Here is a 19,613-nt window from a genome sequence, read left to right as displayed (position 1 = left end):
CATCAAGAACCACTTAGCCTTCTGAAATAGAAGCCCAGCGGGGCTGGGGGCCAAGCGGTACCCAGGACATCTTGGCCAAAGACTTTGCAGGACAAACAAACAAATAAATAAACTGTTTTCTATATCTAATGCACTGCCAGAATAAACCAGGAAGCAGTCAACCCAAAGAGTTATAATAAGCTTCACTGGACAGCTCTGCAAACAAAGTGCACAATGATACATGTTTAAAACTGGCCGTTACTAACTGACCTCCCACCACAGTGAGTTAAAATAGACCTACCTGTAGACTCTCTCTAGAGACTGATACCTTTCCACTGCCACACAGACACAGTCTACACTTGTACTCTGGTGGTGTTCTTGAGGTATTGGTGTGATGATAGAAACTTGAAAAAAAAAAATGTATTTCTTAACAACTGCTCAGGCCACTGAGGACAAAAGCACTATCCGTCTGTCAAACCAGGAAAAGTGACATGTTGGCTGTTACCAGAGGTGTAGCTTTGATGGTATCTGGATCGAGACTAGCAGAGGTTTGACAGATAACCAAGGTGTTACATCTTGAGGGTTGTGGCTTGACAAAGTTATGTCAAACTGATAACACAGCTGTTTTTGAAAATATAGAGATTGTGCGTTTGGGTAGGATCATAACCTTCTACCATAACAATAAGTCATAAACAGTAATATAGTATAAGCAGAAGTGGATAGGCACTGAAGAACACAACTGGAATTGTATGTCACTTTCTTTTTTATTCTGGATTTTGCAGGAAACCTTTGTAGAGAGGTGTGTTATCCTTGCCACTCCTGTCACCATTTGAGGAGAAAAACATTAAGAAACAGCAGAAACATGTCCTTCTGAAAAAAGACAAGCCAGTATGAAGATTCAAACACCTTGAAAATACCATATTAACCATGTATGTTATCCTTGAATTGTTGTTGATATGCTGTAGACTGACTCACAACAGATGGACTGAAGCGAAAATCTTCTCACAGGAACACAAATGCACTTCTAGTGCTATATGTAAGACAAGGGTCTCATGTAACAAACGGATCTTTGACCCTTTAACCTCCATTTCTGAATATCATGGCAACCGAAGAGCAAATATAGAGGAGAGGCCTCTACTCTGCTCTGGAAGCTTTCACTGCGTAGGAGGTTCTCTGCAGTTTAAATCAATACTACTTCTTCTTCTTTCCTTCTTCTTCTTTCTTTCTCTCTGTCTCTCTCTCTCTCTCCCAACTAACAGTCACTGTTAACACATTCTGCACTATGGGGCTTTCATCATGAAAGAATCCATATGCTGATCTTTAAGACACGCACACACACGCACGCACACACGCACACACACACACAAGTACACACACATGAACACACGCATGCACACACATACACACATACATACACCCACACACACACACACACACACACACACACACACACAAGCACAGAAATTGCACATGTCAGGAGTGGACAAAAGCATTTCCACGTTAAAAAGTCTGAATAGGGCTATGTACCCAACTTTGATATTGTTATGGCACCGACCAAATTGCTTAGATACTATCAAGTATCGAAAAATGCCTTGTCACTCGGTTCCAAATTTCGAGACCTAAGGAGTAAATACCATCAATGTCAGTGAGCCAATAAGCATGCAGCATGCTTGTGCCAAGATCGAATAATGCTGGTGATTGGATGTCTAATGTAATGTTACATGAACACGTCATAGAGGCATGCAGGAAAAACAGTACATTACGCCCAGAGACGGGGTTTATGTGTGTGTGTTGTTGTTGTATTTTAAGAGGCTTGACTACAGTGTGCATGGCATAGTAGGTGTAATGTCTAAGGGTGTGTTCACACATAGCGTCTTTTTTTTTTTTTGATGAAAAACGCTGGCCAAAGCATTTTTTTCAGGTAGAAAAAACACTGGCAGCGTTTGTTCTATAAAGCAGTTGAGAGCGTCTTTTGTTGCCATAACAACAGCAGCTAACAGGCTTTGTTGGGGTGGCAGTGGTTCAGGAGGTACAGCAGTTGTTTGGTAATTTGAAGGTTCCAAGTTCAATTTCGGCTTTTATATATTTTAAATTATAAATATTATGTTAACAGACAACGTCAAGTTGTGGTAAATGGGTTTATTTTTTTATGCTGTAAAACTGCTTTGAGTGGAAAAATGCCATGGTGCTGAAACATAAAACTAAAGAGTTGAAACAGACAACTGAAGTTAAACCACACTGTGGTAAATAGGTTTATATTTTTATGTTATGAAACTGCTTTGAGTGTGTAAAAATGCCAAGGAGCTGAAAAATAAAACTTAAGTTTTTTTGTTAAAATGGATTTTATAAAATTGGTATAGAAAAAAGTATCGGTCAGGAATCAGTATCGAGGCCAGGGTATTGGTATCGGTACCGGTATCGAGAAATTTTGAATGATACTCAACCTTAGTCCTGAATGATATCTACGTACATACATACATACACACATAAGGCACACCGGAGGAACTTTTCCATAGTTAGTAGAACTGTCAGAGAAAGTACCCCCTTTTTTGCGTATTCGAACGCCGTTTTGAGGGGCTTTTTTAGCTCCTACTTCAGGGTAGGTACTTTCGCAGCGTAGTAGAAACCTTGTGACGTAGGTGTACGGCCATTGGTCCAGATGTAGGTACACAATGATTGCAACCACCATTTTTAAAAATACTTACATTTAGTTTTTGATATTCAAGTCTAAAAATGTCTTAAAATGTCTGGAATTGTAAGAGGGGAGGCATGTTAAGTTTTCATGATTTATTTTACTGGTATTTTATATCCCCCAACAATGACGATTTCCGCAATGTATTTTTTTTTCTTTTAGAGGTATTTAAAAGGTCTTAAAAGTCATTAAATTTATACTTCAAAATGTGCAGCTACCCTGGTTAGCCGTGTAAACAACAGCTCTTAGCGTGATGTTGCTATACCACCGTTGGCCGGCTTATGTCACTTCAGCTTTCGTACTGGCAGTGCGAAGGCAAACAGAAAAAAAAGCCCTAGAATATATGTAGTTCTAGGGGAAGCGCCCCAAAGGGTAGTTCCCATCAAATGAGACCCTAGAACTGTTCGGTCCGAAAGCGCCTATATACATTTGATTAATATTTCACTGAATACTTCACAGTAGCTGCAATGGTACAGTGCCTTCAGAAAGCAGAATCCTTCAAAATCCTTCACTTTTTCCAATCATTTTGTGTTACAAACTTAATTAAGATATATATAACAGTTATAATGGGGATAAACGTAATTAAAATAGGACTGTCAATGCATGGATTTGGCAGTAGTGTAAAAGAATGATCAACACATTGATGCTTTCCAGGAGCACAGTGACCTCCATCACTGTCAAGTGGAAAAGTCTGGAACCACCAAGACAGGCCACCTGGCCAAAATTCAGTATTCAGACAAGAAGGGCTTTGGTTAGGGAGATGTAAAAATGGGAGAACCTGCAAGAAGGACAACCATCTCTGCAGCACCTCATTGATCAGGACTCTATGATACAATGGCTAGATGGAAGCCACTCTTAAGTAAAAGCCATAAGACAGCCAACCTCTGGTTTGCCAATTATTACTTTAAGGACTCCGATAACAGGAACAAGATTCTATGTTCTGAACTGACAAAAAATTGAACTCTTTTGCCTGAATGCCAAGCGCCATATGTGACAACATGGTACTGCAAAACAGGTACTGCTCACCACCTGGCCCATGCCAACTCTATGGTGAGTCATGGTGGTGACAGCACCATGCTGTGGGAAGCTTCTCAGCAACAGGGACTGGGAGACCGGTCAGGATTGAGGGAAAGATGAAGTGAACCCCATAGAAAATCTGTGGTGAGACCTGAAGATTGCAGTTCACCAATGCTCCCCTTTAAATTTGAGAGCCTGAAAGGTTCTGGAAGGAAGAATGGGAGAAACTGCCCAAATCCAGGTGTGCAGTACATCCAAGAAGACTTTGGCAGCTGTAATCGCTGCCAAAAGTGGTCCTACAAAGTACTGAATAAAAAGTCTGAATACTTATGTAAATGAGAGTTTTCAATATTTTTATTTCAAAAGAAATTGTCTGGTGGTGGGGAAACAATTTAATCGATTTTGAAGTTAGTCTATAACACAAAAAAGTGTTGAAAAAGTGAAGAGGTCTAAATACAGTCTGAAGGCACCGTATATGTACACAGCAGTGTGTCCTGAGCAAACTTCACCTATCCATCCCTAATACTTCACTGAGACAGGATTCAGTGGTAATGTACTGACACCTATTGGTTGTTTACTTACATGGAAAATTGAGCATCGCTGAACATGAAACATCAGCAAACATTGAACACCATAGAAATAGGGAATCATTCAAAAATGGTTGATAATCCCCACTGCATTTGTAGCTGGGAGCCAAAATATATCTTTTTTTTTTCTTTTTCAAATAAAAAATGTACAGACGTGCGCTCTATTCTTTTTCTCCTCGTTTCATCACTCTGTAATAATCATTGCATTGAATTGCATGAGATTCACTGAAAAACACTTCTGAGTTTCACCTTCTGTTGCCAAGAATATTGACTGTGAGTGTTAATTGGTTGGATCACTACCAAGCATTCCCACAGACAAACAATCACCATGCAGCAACACGAATGAAAAATTTTGGCAAAGCTGAAAAAAAAAGAAATATAGGGTGTTCCAGAGGACTGGCAAATGATGACAGATAGATCCTTTTGAATGGATCTTTTAACTAGATTTCCACTTGGCTGGACCTGACTTTTATTAAATGTCTCCATTTAAGAATGATGGCATCTTCCCATGTGGGATAAATACCCTGTAGCCAGAGCCGTCCTCAAAGGCCAGGCCAATTTAGTATAAACTCATAAAATTCAGTCAGCACAGAAACTAATGGAGTAATAAGTACAATCTCCTCTGGCCCTCTAATGCCCTTCAGGAAGGTTCTTTATGAGCTGTTAAATCCAGTGAAAAGACTCAACACTTTTATTCGTGTTATTTATAGCTCTGATTATGGCAATATACAATATTGGCTGTGCCACAGTATTGTGGCTTCAACAATTAAGAGGGGAGACAATGGGAAGGGGTGGGGATGTGAAGGTTGGATGGGCGAATGGTTTTGGAGTAACAAGTGAAGAATCACATTTTAGTGTGCTTTCCAAATATCAGCTTGTGTTTTTTGACACTCAGCGGTTGAAGCTTAGTAAAGGCGCATTTAGTATTTCTACATCTTCAATTTTTTGTGTCCTTGTTCTTTTACTATAGCACATTTCATTGAAATATTGTACTTCTTTATTCTTTTTTACTTCATTAAATCTGTCCCAAGAGCACTGACAAACATCTAAGTAAAGACATCTTTCTACTCTAATCTCAAAAAAACATGAGGGGAAGGATAAACCTTCAAAGGGTAAGTTATCTGATAAATGTACATGTGGTATTCCAAATTTAAATGTAGAATATACACTTACCACTCCTGATGGTAATAACAGCACAGGACACTTATTATATACAACAGTAAAGTCATAATCCTGGGCTGTCTGTCATTTAGCATCGACTTGCTTCTAAAATAATTGTCACAGACTTTCTTCCCAAAAACAATCCAGGACATGATTTGGTGGCAGTAAACAATACATAGAGAATAAACGAATAAAATGTATTATACTGATTGCAAATAACCTAAAAATAAAAATAAATGAAATTTTATTCAGTTGAGGCCTGGCTCAGATGTTCTCCAACCAGACTTTAAGAATCCTTAGCCACTCCATTTAGTGCTTCCAGATCACTATCAGTTCACTGTATTGATGCAGTGGGTGAGGTGATTATCAAACTCTTAGTGATTTACTTCACTGCACTTAGCTCCAGCTGGTGGACATCATATGGCCGTTTCCAACATCGGCCTGTAGAACGATACTACACAAGAGTGCGCTGAAGAAGTTAATGGGAAATTTCACTAATGTTTGCAAAGATATTCTTATTGTACAGAGGACAAACGTAACGTTACAATATACTATACTGCTAGGATTGCATGGCTTGGCTACATGTGCGGCAAATGTCACGTGACATGACCATGTGCATAAATGGACCAATCACGGTGTTTATTTACTTTTTCTAACGTTAGTTACATAGCGCCTTAGCCTTTCTGTCCACGGAGTTCCACGCGTTATAGTAGTCACAGATTATGTTGTCTCATATTGCATGTGAACGTGTAAAGACATAAACCCCTCAGTCAAACTATAGTCAGACTAAGTCAGCTCAGCTCAAAGGAGATGTTAAGTAACTAGGTTGTTTAGGAAAACACTCCGAATGGTTGCTGAAAATGAACGCATCGCAGTCAAAGAACAATACGTTATCTACAACTCGGGACAGCTACTTAACTGCAAGGGAAGGATCGTATGTATCTTACTCTATCATAAATATTCGAAGTCATCAAAATGACGGCAGTCTTAGTTATGCTCCTTACTCTATAATAAATATTCGAAGTCATCAAAATGACGGCAGTCTTAGTTATGCTCCTATTCACACTATCACAGGGATCACTGAGGTTCGGTTATCGTTTCTGATCTGAAGCCAGGTTCTTATGCATCTTTTTATTCATACCTTTTGCAATTACGTTCACCGAGACTTGGAGATGTACTCACAATAAGTATTTCTCACACCCGAGACATCCTGATCCAAATAAACCCTCTCTCACCCCTGGACAACACATGTAACTGACATGCTTTCTGAGATAATTATTTTTGTAATTTTAAGCAAACCATCAAAGAAATACTAAACTGATTAAATACTGTATACAATGATGTACGATGCCTACTCATTAATTTGGCGAGATGGAAGATGTTGAAGCATGGTCAGTTTATAGTTTTTTTAAGTGATTGAGAAAAATCATAATTAGTGATGTTTGAAGTACAACTTGACAGATTCCGCAGATGACAGTGGGCTTTCTGTATACAGATCAGCTGGTAGCATCCGAAGCAGCAGTGGAAGTTCTGGAGTATTCCTCTCTAACAGAGGACCTGCGGTGCTCCGGCAAGGCGATGACAGCACGGTCCATTCTATGATGACTCCGGCAGAAAAGCTATCCCAGTGTGACAGCAGAGCGCAAGCACTCGCTGACACTAAACAGGTGTTTTCCTGTCCTGAAAAATAATTCTTCCTCTTCCTCTTCCTCCTTCTTCTTCTTCTTCTTCTTCGTCTTCATCTTCTTCTTCATCTTCCTCCGGAGAATTTCATATCCATTATCTAACACCTTAATTTTCCTCTTCCCTGGATAAATTGCCCCATCAGTAATGTTTTTGCTTTTTTAAAACAAATCAGCAAGGAGCTTTTTCATGATGGTCATACCTTGATATCTTGCACATGCAGATTGAAACCAAAACTTACCGTGCAAAATATTGTTTGTCTTATATTTTATACTCAGTCTGATGCCTGCATTCAAGACCTTGTGCGCTGCCTGGCCCTTACCAGGCTTGTGTATGGAGATGAGCCTCTGAGACTGGCCCAAGCACATGTCAGGTTGGCCAAAGCTTACCTACAGTTCAAAGGTAACAATGCCCCAGACTCTCATCCTTCATTAGTTAATCAGGAAATGTTTTAAATATTTGGAAATATTTCAGTGAAATATGATGTACTGCTCACGCATAATAGATTTTAGTCAGTTAATTTGGATCCACACACCAAGAATCAGTCCTTGGGTCCATAGCAGACATAAGATGTTACGCTATGCAATGTTCCCATTTAGTTTATATCAGTATGTACATTCATATAAGTGTAGTACTTTAAAAATATATTCACCTTCTTGAATTGTTTTGCAAACTTACTTTGTGAAAGATAAAAGGAAAGTTCTGGAAATGTTTCAGCAAATAAGCATGAGCACAAAATGGAAATATCTAGAGTTCTTTCACTGAAATGAGTGTTGAGTGAATTGTTGTTGTTTTTTCCCTTCATTGTGGCACACCATGTGTAACTTGTGTATCCAGTTTTCTTGTGAGCTGACTCTAAAACTTGATTTGAGTCTACTTTGGTCAGTGTCATTGACTGATATCTACTGGTAGCTGCAGTGCTTGCCTGTCATCAAGAAGACTTTAAGTGATGTTAACACAAAGATAGTGTTGCACATAGTAACCAGAGCACCTGCCTGTGTTTCTCCCCCAGGTTGGGCAGCACAGGCCCATAGCCACGCCTCCAGAGCCTGGGATCTGCTGTCAGACTCTTCTCTGAGTTCCAGCCAACCAGAGCAGAGAGTCAGTGTTCTGGCATGTCTCCTCAGCATACATCAAACACTGGGAGCTGCGGCCTTGCTTTTGAGCAAATATCCTTTTCCTGTATACTGTACCTATGGGATAAAACCCTGTATTTTTACTATATGTTTATAAGGACATTGCATTTTGCTAAATCATCCCCTTAATATAGGGCTTTTTCGGTGGTGAAAATGAAAAAAAAAGAGTAAAATTAGAAACTTAACTTTGTAAACTCCAGGAGAGGCAGAATCTTGCTTTGTCAGTGCTAAAAGACTCCTTCGAGACCTGGAAGAGCTGAAAGGCATTACTCAAGCAGAAAGGATGGATGCTGACTTTGGAATTTTGACAAACTTATCCAGGTACACATAAAACAGCAACCTTAAAAGGCGTTCGTTTAAGTTGGCGCAGTTGGAATGCCTGATCATAACATGTTAAGCTCCTTATCAGGAAGAAAGAATGGGAAACACTTGATCACTACAGCTCCCAGTGTATAATATGATAGCACAGAGCACTTTGATATTTACAAGGCACTCTGCAGTGTATCACATGCTCTTGCTCTATTTATTTCCTCTGACTCCAACCATATCCAATATCACATACAGGCACAGAGTGAACCGCTCTGGAGCAGTATTAAAGTCAACGTTAAAACGTCTTCTTTTATGACCACGGCAAAATGACTTATGTATTTTTTCAGTGCATTTTGAATGCAATGACCTCTGATGTTTGCAGAGTATGAGTTGGTAGAGGTTTTTTACAAATTGATCCGCAAGTTCTGTTCTTTTCCGCTGAAAACAGTAACACGAGCGAAAAATCTCCACAAGAGGGTGCTCATCTATCACAAATGTCCTGTGAACCCAGCCCCACAACAGGGGAAATTACTCACTTCTATGCCGTTCTTTTCCCCTATCAGTGGGAGCTTAAATCTCTTACTACCCCTCCTCTCAAACAGCTCCATGTGACAGCTAAAAATCTAAATTCAGTTATCCCTTCAAATGTCACTGCATAAGCATAGCTATCTCAGAGTGTCTGTGAAGCATTTGTATTGTGTGTGTCAGACTGTTTTGACGTTGTTTCTCCCAGTATGGAGGGTGAAGATGTGTTTAGCTACACAGTCTCTGTAGGCGGTGGGTGGGGCAACTGCGTGCTGTTCTGTCTCTGACTCTCAGACTCCTTCTCTTTCAGGCATGAGAAGGAGAAAAGTCTCAATCTCACAGTCCAGGGCAGCTGAAGTCAGATTACAAACACTGATTTTTTTTTTTTTCTTCTTCTTATTCTGGTTCTCATGACCTTAGATTGTAATATGTGATATGATCTGAGAGAGGATGTGTTTTGAGTTAACAGAGAGGACACAAAAAGATTTCGATACGCTTTCTAACAAACTGTGGCTCTTTGTTGTTTGCTTCTGATCTCGGCAATTTACCTGTGAATATTCTCTATGGTTTTGTCTGAAACACAACCCGTGGTTTATCAAGCGTTTAGCGTCCCATTGTTTTGAGCTTGTGGTTTCACTACCAGCTCTCTTTAGATTCAGTGTTGAAGAAAAAAAAAGACAGAAAATGGAGATTATTAAGCTGGGTGTGTCTCTCAGAGATGTGTGTCTCTCACTGTGGCTTGCTATAAATACATTTTAATGTGAGCAAAATGAAGTCATTTCCAGAAATGACTGTGCAGCAGTGAAAAGAGCTACTGATGTTTGGTAATAAACGTTCAGTATCTTGTCAGTACAGGCTGTTCTACACTATATTCCTCATGTGTCCCTCTGCCTCCTCCTCTAAACAAATCAAAATACATACAGAATTAAACTACATACAAACTGTTGAGGTTTATAGATAGATTCTTATTGCTGTTTGGGGAGAGATTTTAAAGCATTTAGTTGAATGGGTGATCAAATGATGGCGCTGAGCGTTCCTAAAGACCAGGATTGTGTTAAATCAGTCATCTATAGCTAGATAATTAATTCTGTTTTTCCCCCTACGGAACATCTTGTTTACTTGTTTTTTGTTTTGTTTTGTTTTTTTTGTCCGTTGAAAAATGTGCCGACGTGGTCAGACATGAAAGCTCCCTAAATCTGTTTCTTTTGTTGGAGGATGACCATAAACCTAGCGTTGAAATATTTGAAATGAGTGAGCGAGAGCCAGTCCTAGTCAACAGGGTTTGAGCAATACAAAACACAAGAACAATGGAACAAGCTCACAGCATTTTCTGATCCAGATGATGACTTTCCACTTAGCTCATGTGTTGTCATTTTAAGTTTTGATTACGGCATACCATACATCTGTACTCTTTGTCCTAAATATCTCCATAGATGATTAATAGGTCTCTTTGTTTGGCATTACTGTTCCTCTGATTGACAGTTATACTGTACAACATACTCCTTTACAAAAGAGGTGAGGTCGTCCAAAGATTCTTGAGTTGTGTCATAGACACTTTGATGGAACGGCCTGGGGGAAAACCGCATAGCATAAGACAACATACTATTCTCCTAGTATGCGACATGTCGACGCGATGCAACTATCTAATCGAAAGGGCAGGTCTGTTGGGTTTATTTTTACCGTGGATCTGCCTCTATTTTCTCCTGTTTTGCTTGGCTTCCTCCTAACACCATCAAAGTATGGAGCCCAAATCCTCACAGAGCTAGTCTACGTCAGTATCGGTCTGGTAACGATTACTAAGCAGCGGGCCCATTGGTGCACTTGGCAGATCATGTAAAAGTCCCTCATTAGATTATTTTTCAGCGTCGTGGACACTGAATTTGATTTTAGCCACAGATTACATATTTCCTCAGTGAGGGGATGGCTGGAGTGACTGGTTTGGCATTGAGGATGGCATTGTGTGTACAGGTCTGTGTGTGCACAGGACAGGAAGGCAGTGGTGCAGAAAGAGGCAGGCTGCCATTTAGACTCTCCCAGCTACCCCTAAAAGGAGGCCCACTGCCTGGAATTTCTGATGCAGGGACTGGAGGAGCTGCGGGGATTTTCCAGCTTACGTAAAGTCATGTTTGGACAAACCGGATGTCGACAGGGAAAAAAAAAAAAAAAACCCTGAGCTCGGCCCTTTCTCTCTTTTTAAAGTAAACCTGATTTTTTTGTGGCGACCTCGCCCTCAAGGGTTTTTTAGTGATTGCAGTAATTAATCTAATGGTTCCATCAGCTACAGAATTGTGACAATTTTGTTTAAATTCAATTTTACTGGGTTGAGGATGGCAGTGTGCAGCAAAAACAAGATTGTTAGATATTGCTGTTTTTTCAGTCTGTTTTTGATATTGGCATGGAAATGTAATCACATAAATGTACTTTATCAAATCAGAGGTCCTCAGTTTTCAAATATTTACCTCCCTCTACACCCCATTTACTGCTATTTCAATTAAAGCACACAGCACCCACCCACTGCAGTGCAAAATGTTAGTGAGGGAAATCGTACTCTAGCCTCTGTGATGGGTTTTTTTTTTTTTTGCTTATGCTTGTCAGTTATTGACAGAGTAAGGACACTCTGTGAGTAAGCATCTCTCTGTCTGCGAGGTCAGAATTGAGTTAGGAATCCATTAGAGCATATGATCCAGTGGGGAGTTGGGGCTGTTAGCAGGACAGACTGATGGAGCCAGTAACCTCGGTCTAGATGATGTCAGTCCCTCAGTGTTTCCTGAAGCTTTGCGCTGTCTGCCCACAATGGAAGAGGAGTGGAAACAAACTCAGACTGAGGGCTCTTTGTACCGTGTCTAGGGCTGGCATTGTATGGCCTACAGCAGCTCAAAATGAAACATCTGCAAACTACCTACATTCATGTCCACACATTGTATAGAAACACATAACCTATGAGGTTTGTCTTATATTTCTCAGTCAATTTGGTAATGACATACATCTTTATGATGTATGGAAGTGTATTGAGGGAATTGCATTAATAAATTACATATCTATATATCTGGCATCAGTGAGATATAAGAAACAATGATTGCAGATAGTTAAAGAAAAGACAAATAAACCGTGTCACTGTGTTGAGCCTATCTGGACAATGTGTGAAAAAGTAAACAGAGCTCTATAAGGGATTTTCATTTGCATCGTTTACTGGTTAGGCTTGATTTCTCCAGGCTGTTGTCAAGCACTGAGACTCCTAATAAAGACATGAGCTTTGACTTAAGACATGAGTTAAGGCTGTGTACTTTTGTGGATGTGTTTGGATATGTTGTAGTCCTTGGCTGTGTCTGAGGTCTAGGAGCATTACGACTCTTTTGTTAGTGTAGAAGCTGCAGGAAAGCTTTGGGTAGCAGGAGCTTGACAGCACCCTAGTCTTCTATCTCTCCCCCCCAAACAATGTTTCTCCCTCTCTCTCTCTCTCTCTCCCCACTCCCTCTTTTGCGTTCTCTGGTTCTCTCTCACATGCTTTTCTGTATGTGTTTGTATTCCACACGTACATATATTTACATGTATAGTCTTTGCGTGTGTTGTAGGGTGTATCATCGGCAGGGTCGTCCAGAGGAAGCACTAAGGCAGTGTGAAAAAGCTTTGGAGCTGCTGCAGGGAGGTGGAGAGCCAGGCCAGACCTGCGCTGTTTACAGGGAGATGGCTGCCATTGAACAGGCACAGGGGCATCTGGATAGAGCTATAGAGTGCCTCCTGCAGGTAAGAGATGCATTTTCTCCGTTGAAGAATTACAGCAAAACATCAACAGGTAATCAGATTCAGAATGGTTTAATCCCTCTAAAAACAGATATGCAAACTTTGTAGCAGTTCTAAAAGTTAAATTAGTCTCAGAAGTAAAGTCTGCATCAAACTTGACATTGGATATGACACATGATCTGTCTTTCATCATTTTCATCATCTCTCTCTCTCGCTCTCTCTCTCTCTCTCTGTCTGTCTATCTGTTTCTCCTCAGGCTCATTCCATTGCTCTGAGTCAGGATGCAGGGGGTCTAGAGGGGGCCCATATCGCTCACAGCTTGGCTTTGGCCTACTCCACTGCAGCAGAGCCCCACCACACTGGTGACTGCACTTACTCTTGACTGACTGTAGGGGGAACATGGGAGACTAATGATGTCCATGAACGAATTACAACAGATAGGATATTGAATGGATCTAAGCATCCATCAGAATCTAAAATTAAAGTAATGCCAGACTTATGTAGGTAAACACAGTGTAAAACTGAAGTAATCCTAAAAGGGGAAATGGGTTAGAGGATAAATTCTGGTTCAGACTCTGCCTCTCTATCATTTGTTTCATTTCAAACAATTTACAGCAGGTTCCTAGATGGCAGTCAGTGTAAACGGTCCTGCAAGAGAACTGAAAGTCCGTTATTCATCAGATTTGATAATAAAAAATGGTTACGTAACATGGTGACATAACAGAGAAGCACAAATTGATTTGAAGAAAAATATGGTAATTTTAAAGAATGAAAGTCAAGTCTGTATTTGGTACTCATCCCATAAATTTGTGTGTGTGTGTGTGTGTGTGTGTGTGTTTGTTAGTAGATTCAGCAGTGCATTACTTTGAAGAGAGTGTAAATGCCTACAGAAACGCTCTGGGCCCAGAAGATGCACAGACACTCTCTGTGCAAGATGACTACAGTCGCTTCCTCCTGCTAAACGGACAGCACGAGGTCAGTCCTCCAAAAATAACATATACAACCTATAAAATACCACACTACAACCTGGAACTCCCAGTAAAACAGTAAAATCACACAGTTTGTGTTAAGTCAAAATATAACCAACAACAACAACATAAAAAAATACACAATTCATCATTTTCCATGAACACAGAAATTCACTGGCAAGTAAAATATTCACAATGTTCGACTGGCAGGTTTTGTATACTGTCACAATGAATGTGTGTGTTTGTGCTTGTGTGTGTGTGTGTGTTTGTGTGTGTGTGTGTGTTTGTTTGTGTGTGTGTTGCTGCAGAGGGTAGTTGAGATCCAGAGAGAGTCACTGGCCCTGAAAAGGAAGACATTTGGGGACCTCAGTGCTGAGTTGGCTGATACTCTCCAGCTGATTGGTGGAGTTGAGATGACTCAGGGTCAAATGAGACAAGCTTACAGAACGATGAAGAAGGTATTCAGCAACACGCACTCAGTCACATCTCTTACTGCCTTCTATGAAACACCTTCAGGATATCAAGCACACCCACCTGAAAGTTATTGGATCTACAAATATTACCACTGCATTACTTTTTCTGATGATATTATTCTCTTAATATATAAGCTTATGTCACTTTCATCCATGTGTACAGATTTTTGAAAGATAACTGAAGATGTAAGAAGAAATATTTAAACTTTTAATGAAAAACTTGAGCCATACTATGTTGTTATATTCAAAAAAAGGTTGTAACTATAATCATGTGGTGAGTGTTACAGTAGAACGCTGTTTCAGTGGAGTGTAAACATTTAGTCAAAAAATGTGTTTTAAGTTTTGCTTTTACAAACTAGTTTAGCATCATGCCAACTCACAGCCTGCATGTTAAAGGCCAGGAGTCAGCAAGAATGCTGCAGGCTTCATCTTTTTAAACTGTCACAAGACAATGTGTAAAGCTAAGAGTAAGGCCATATAAATATGGAAATAAGCCACACACACACACACACACACACACGCTCACACACGCACAAAGTGAAAATGTCATTGTGAGAAGAGCTATTTTCACAAGTCTCTGAGGCTCTGTGCTTTCTGAGCTCCATGCTAATCTTGGCTGCAGCACGTCTCCACGGTGTAAAATGTCACACCAAGTGACACAGCGCGTTTTCTCTTTTTGGACGTTGCTAGACAGATGGGCTCAAGAGTTTTGGTCCACACTGGAACTTTACACACTGCTGTCAATTAAGAGGAGCATGACCCCTGTTAACCTGGCATCTCATTCATCCCTTATAAGGGAAAACAACATTCCTAAATTTGTCTCAGAGTTGGGATGACACGTGAGAAAATATTTCTCTCGAAGTGGCCTTTTAGTTTAAGCAAAGACAGATATAGCATTCAACTGGCAAAGTTCCTAGTCTGTAATTTTACCGCATCCTATCTCTCTAGGAATCACATCATGTTTGCCACGTAAGAGCTGCAGCCAAAATGAAATATAATAGTTATTGATGAATTTAGAATAAACGCTAAATCTCTGTTGTGCTAGCACTGGATCAAGAGTCACATGCATTAACTTTAGAGTAACACCACTGACACTTCCTATGGAAGAAGGCCATGGCATATCACATCTGTTCACTGGGGTCTGTTTCCTCATACACAAAAATCAAAAGTCCCCCTACTGAAATAGCATGATGACGACTGATTTTTCTGGAAACTAGTCCTTACATGCCTGTAAGATAAGCAGTCTTGTTGCTATGTTTCTTTGTTATTGTATCTAAGCACAGAGCAACCCAGGTCTTGGAACATAAATCAGTTATGCCAAGACCTGGTCTTCCTCAGGCTCTTAACCTTTCCCTACTCCCGCTGACAGATAACACACTCTGATATCAAGTTCTTCAACCGGAATCATGACAACAGCTGCACTTAGAGAGCAACAGTGCCTCAGTTTAGAAATCCAAATCAAGTCCAGGGGTATTTCCTATGAGGAGGGGAAAAAAGTGGCATTGCATTAAATGTTATAGAGCTTATATAGTTCAATCTTGTCTAGCACTCAAGATTTGATGGTAACCCTCAAAAACATACACACACACACACACACACATTTTTCTCACACAAATGTAATACTTGCTTGTTTTCCCATCAAAATTATCCTTCCATTGCATCAGGCTTGGCAGTAGAGAGCATTTGAAAAAGCTCCAACCTCATGTAACTACCCCACCCCCCACCCCCCAAAAAAAACACTTTTTCAAAGGAGAAACTGATCAGTCACTTTTCTCTAATTTTCCAAGAGACAGCTGAAGTCGTACACCTTGTACCAGTTGTGGAAACACTGAATAGTCCCTGTTGTTCCTCTTATATAACTGTTGGCATAAAGCTTTATGTCCTGTGTAAAACTCGCTGGAGAATAGTGACTCTGCTCCAATGTTCAGACAGGCACAGAGAAATAGAGTATGCTTTGTGAGGTAAAATTTAGCTCCAGTCAACTAACATTAGGTTTTCCTTGCTGCCTCCCCCAAATGTAATTACTACATTTGTCCAACCCTGACAATGATCCAGCTTACAAAAGCAAGGGAATTCACGGTTGTACAGGAGCTTGTGAATAATCTAAAAGAAGGGGCCAAGCGTGCAAGCGTGTGTGTGTGTGTGCACACGTGCGCGTGCGCTTGCGGGGGGGTGTTGGGGGATTGTCATGTGGACACTGGGATGCGTAGGAGTGAACACTATTTGTAGAAATGAAGTACTCTCTCTCTCTGTGGAGGAGGCCTGGATGTATTGTGATATCTCCATGCCAAAAGTCACTCCTCCTCTCTGCTGTGTCTCTGCCCTGAAACAAGAACCAGCCAATACCGCCTTCTCTGGAACTCCAACACCACCAGGAAACAAATACACACACACACATACACACAGAGGCAAAACTTTATATTATTACTTTGTGTTATTGGTTAGGTGTGTATATTCATCATATGGTGAGGAAATTACTAACATATCCACCCATGTATTTTTTGTTTGTTTGTTTATTTTACATATATAAGAATTGTTTTGTTTCGATATTGACCCCACATGTTTATGTGTGCATGCCTCTGGAGGTGTGTGTTAATACATTCAGCAGTGCATGACGTTGAGTTGGGCGTGATTCTCTCAAACAGTTTTAATTCTCCACACCTCCATGAACACATTGCTTTGTCAGGTACTGGCAGGAATCTCTCAATTAGTGTGAGAAAAAAGCTGCTTGTGTTAGCAACACTTTGTGAGAAAAACAGCACGAGTATAGAAGCCATGGAAAGTCACTCCAAATGAATTTGCTTAGCTGCATAAAGGCTTAAAACAAACAGACATATGATGGATTTCTAATGTCATTACTCTGCCGCATCTCAAAACAATGACAGAGCAACACTGATCCATTCTACCATTGTGTATTTCCTTTAAGTGCCTTGACATCCATAACGTGCTGTATGGTCCTCAACACAAGAAGACCAGAGAGACCCAGAGAACAGTGAATATGTTATCTCAGTAAGTCTGCGGTACTGCAGTTACATCAGCCTCTGTCAGTACAGTGCATAATGCATGTATTCAAGTTACACACCAGTCCTACACACTTCATTTGTAAAAATGTACTTAGATATATGGCCTGTGATGTGTCATCTCACCAGTATGTTTCATATAATATATAATGTTTAATGCCAAGGGTGTGTTTTCCATTTCTAGGGCTCCACAAGTTGGCTGGAGACAGAGGAGGGAGGGTGATATGAAAACAAGACCTCCATTCTGTTCAGTTGTACCTTCTCGTACAGCAGGGGACTGTGCCAGCCAGTCTGACTCTTAGTACACCCGAACATCGGGAGTATCTAATGGATGTGTCCTGGACTTAACGCGGAAGAAGACTTATCCTCTGTCACCAAGAGAAACTGGCCAATGAGAACAGGGACTGGCAAAGGACCAAGTCAATATTTCGGGGGCATTAGACAATCTCCACAGTTTCTTTGTTCCCTGTTTTCAGAGACTAGTCTGTCTGTTGGCAAGACTACACTCAAGTCTTCTCTTAGAATGACAACTATGTACCAGTAATTCTCTGTGATTTTAGTTCCCATGTAGCAAGGGCTGTCTCCTGCACAGTTAAAATGCATTTATTTGTATAATGTTGCTTCTTTTGTATTTGTGTTATTTGTGTTTATTTTATTTGTGTTAGATAAATAGTTTCTTTTGGATTATAAATACTGAAATGAATTAAGAATGGTTAAAGAGGGACACATACTCAGAAACACACTGAAATAGTTGTTTATTGATTTTGCAATTTGGACCAGAATCCAAAAAAGAAAACTCTGGACAGAGACAACAAAAGTAAATTAACAACTGAAACTGATAGAAAACCCAGGCTGAAATGCTAAATGTTATTTTAAAAAATGCAGTTACAAGAAAAGTTATCTGCAGGACAAATGATTGTCCCTAAATCATATGTTTTTGGTAAAGCAGTCAAATGTTTTCACTGCATCAGAGTTCTGCTGTCAAGCATGGCACAAAGGTACTGAATAGGACCAACAGTACAACAGTTCTACTTTGGAAATATGCAAAAAGCATTTCAAAAACTCTTTTTAAGTAACACTTCCTTCTGAAGTTTGCTAAAATATAAATTTGATACCACTGTAAATTAGTGTTTACTAGCACTTTGTTAATAACATATGGGCAGTTAAAGTCATGTATTTGTTACATTCATAACTATTTATAAATATTTGTAAATGTTGCAGGCCTTCGTTGTGAGGCTTAAGTAAAAAGTCACATTAAATGTTCATTATTGTTAATTAATACATGAACAGTGTTTGAACATGCTTGAAGATGTTACTGTGTTATGAGGGCAAATACATTCTAAAGCTGGCAGCCAAGTATCACCTACTTTCATAATCAATCAACTACTTTCATAATCAATCAATGAATAACCTCATCAAAAACCACCTCATGCACACTAAAACCAGCCGATGAGAACAGTCACATTGCCTGCTAACATAAAAATGTAATTTAATAGGGGGACAATGTCATGTGATAATGAAGGAATATAATATCAGAGGAAATATGGGGCATTGGTTAGCTGTTGGGTACAGTGCATGCTGACATCTAACTGTTAAATGATTTCCCACCAGAAAATATCACCTCATTTGCCAAAGTATTCAAAACCACTTGTAAGAGTTTATGTGAGTGTTTTAGTGTATGACAATAACACAGCGTGTTGTTATGCAGTCTTGCATATCAGTTTCACACATACAGCATGATGCATGTCCAGAAATGAAATTACCACAATTGATAATAATGATAATTAAACGCGTATCAGCATCTGAGATTATTTACTCAATGGCATTCATTAAAAGACAGCCTCAGTACAGCATTTCTGAAGCTCCAGGTGAGAACAAATAGTACAGTGCAGTGTTTAATAGCACTAAGGCAGTGATTAGATTGAGTGAGGATTCTTAGCGTTGCTCTTCAGCTGTGATGCATCTGAGAACTCTAAAGAAGCTTAACAGACTAATGCCAGTTGGGGTGAAGCTATATCAGAAGCACTTCAGTTCTTCCTCACTAACACACTCGTACACACACACATGCGTATGTGCACACACACACACACAAATACACACACTGACATGACAAACACTCAGTGTAACTAAGCCACGCCAAGTTCCTAAAATAGCCAGATTTTATGCACACTTAGCCCTCAGTGAAGGTGAATCCTAGCTTTGACAGGCTGTGATCACAGATGCAGGATGGCACTAAACCAATCCACTCTAATGCACTTAGATACTCCATAACAGCATGGACACCTCCTAGGAACACTCAATCAATTTCTCTCTCTGTTTCTC

The 19,613-nt window shown here is 40.0% G+C and overlaps 1 protein-coding gene across 1 annotated transcript; it reads left to right on the top strand.

Moving 5' to 3' along the window:
- The first annotated feature begins 6,277 nt into the window (after positions 1–6,277).
- ttc23 (tetratricopeptide repeat domain 23) lies at positions 6,278–17,593 on the top strand. Its single transcript, XM_030765330.1, has 11 exons — positions 6,278–6,370; positions 6,932–7,103; positions 7,398–7,521; positions 8,132–8,288; positions 8,451–8,576; positions 12,662–12,833; positions 13,087–13,192; positions 13,675–13,805; positions 14,107–14,256; positions 17,198–17,280; positions 17,476–17,593. Exons 1-11 carry the CDS (start codon positions 6,297–6,299, stop codon positions 17,591–17,593), a joined length of 1,413 nt encoding a protein of 470 aa, XP_030621190.1. The 5' UTR covers positions 6,278–6,296.
- Positions 17,594–19,613: the final 2,020 nt, after the last annotated feature.

The sequence above is a fragment of the Chanos chanos genome, chromosome 2 (assembly GCF_902362185.1).
Source record: "Chanos chanos chromosome 2, fChaCha1.1, whole genome shotgun sequence".
Taxonomy (NCBI): Eukaryota; Metazoa; Chordata; class Actinopteri; order Gonorynchiformes; family Chanidae; genus Chanos; species Chanos chanos.
This window is presented reverse-complemented; position numbering and strand designations above follow the sequence as displayed.

Excerpts from the sequence above, each read along its gene's own strand:
- ttc23 (XM_030765330.1), top strand. The coding sequence starts at position 6,297 with ATGAACGCATCGCAGTCAAAGAACAATACGTTATCTACAACTCGGGAC. Across the intron at positions 7,522-8,131 it reads AGCTTACCTACAGTTCAAAG|GTTGGGCAGCACAGGCCCAT; the intron begins GTAACAATGCCC and ends TTTCTCCCCCAG. Across the intron at positions 14,257-17,197 it reads CTTACAGAACGATGAAGAAG|TGCCTTGACATCCATAACGT; the intron begins GTATTCAGCAAC and ends ATTTCCTTTAAG.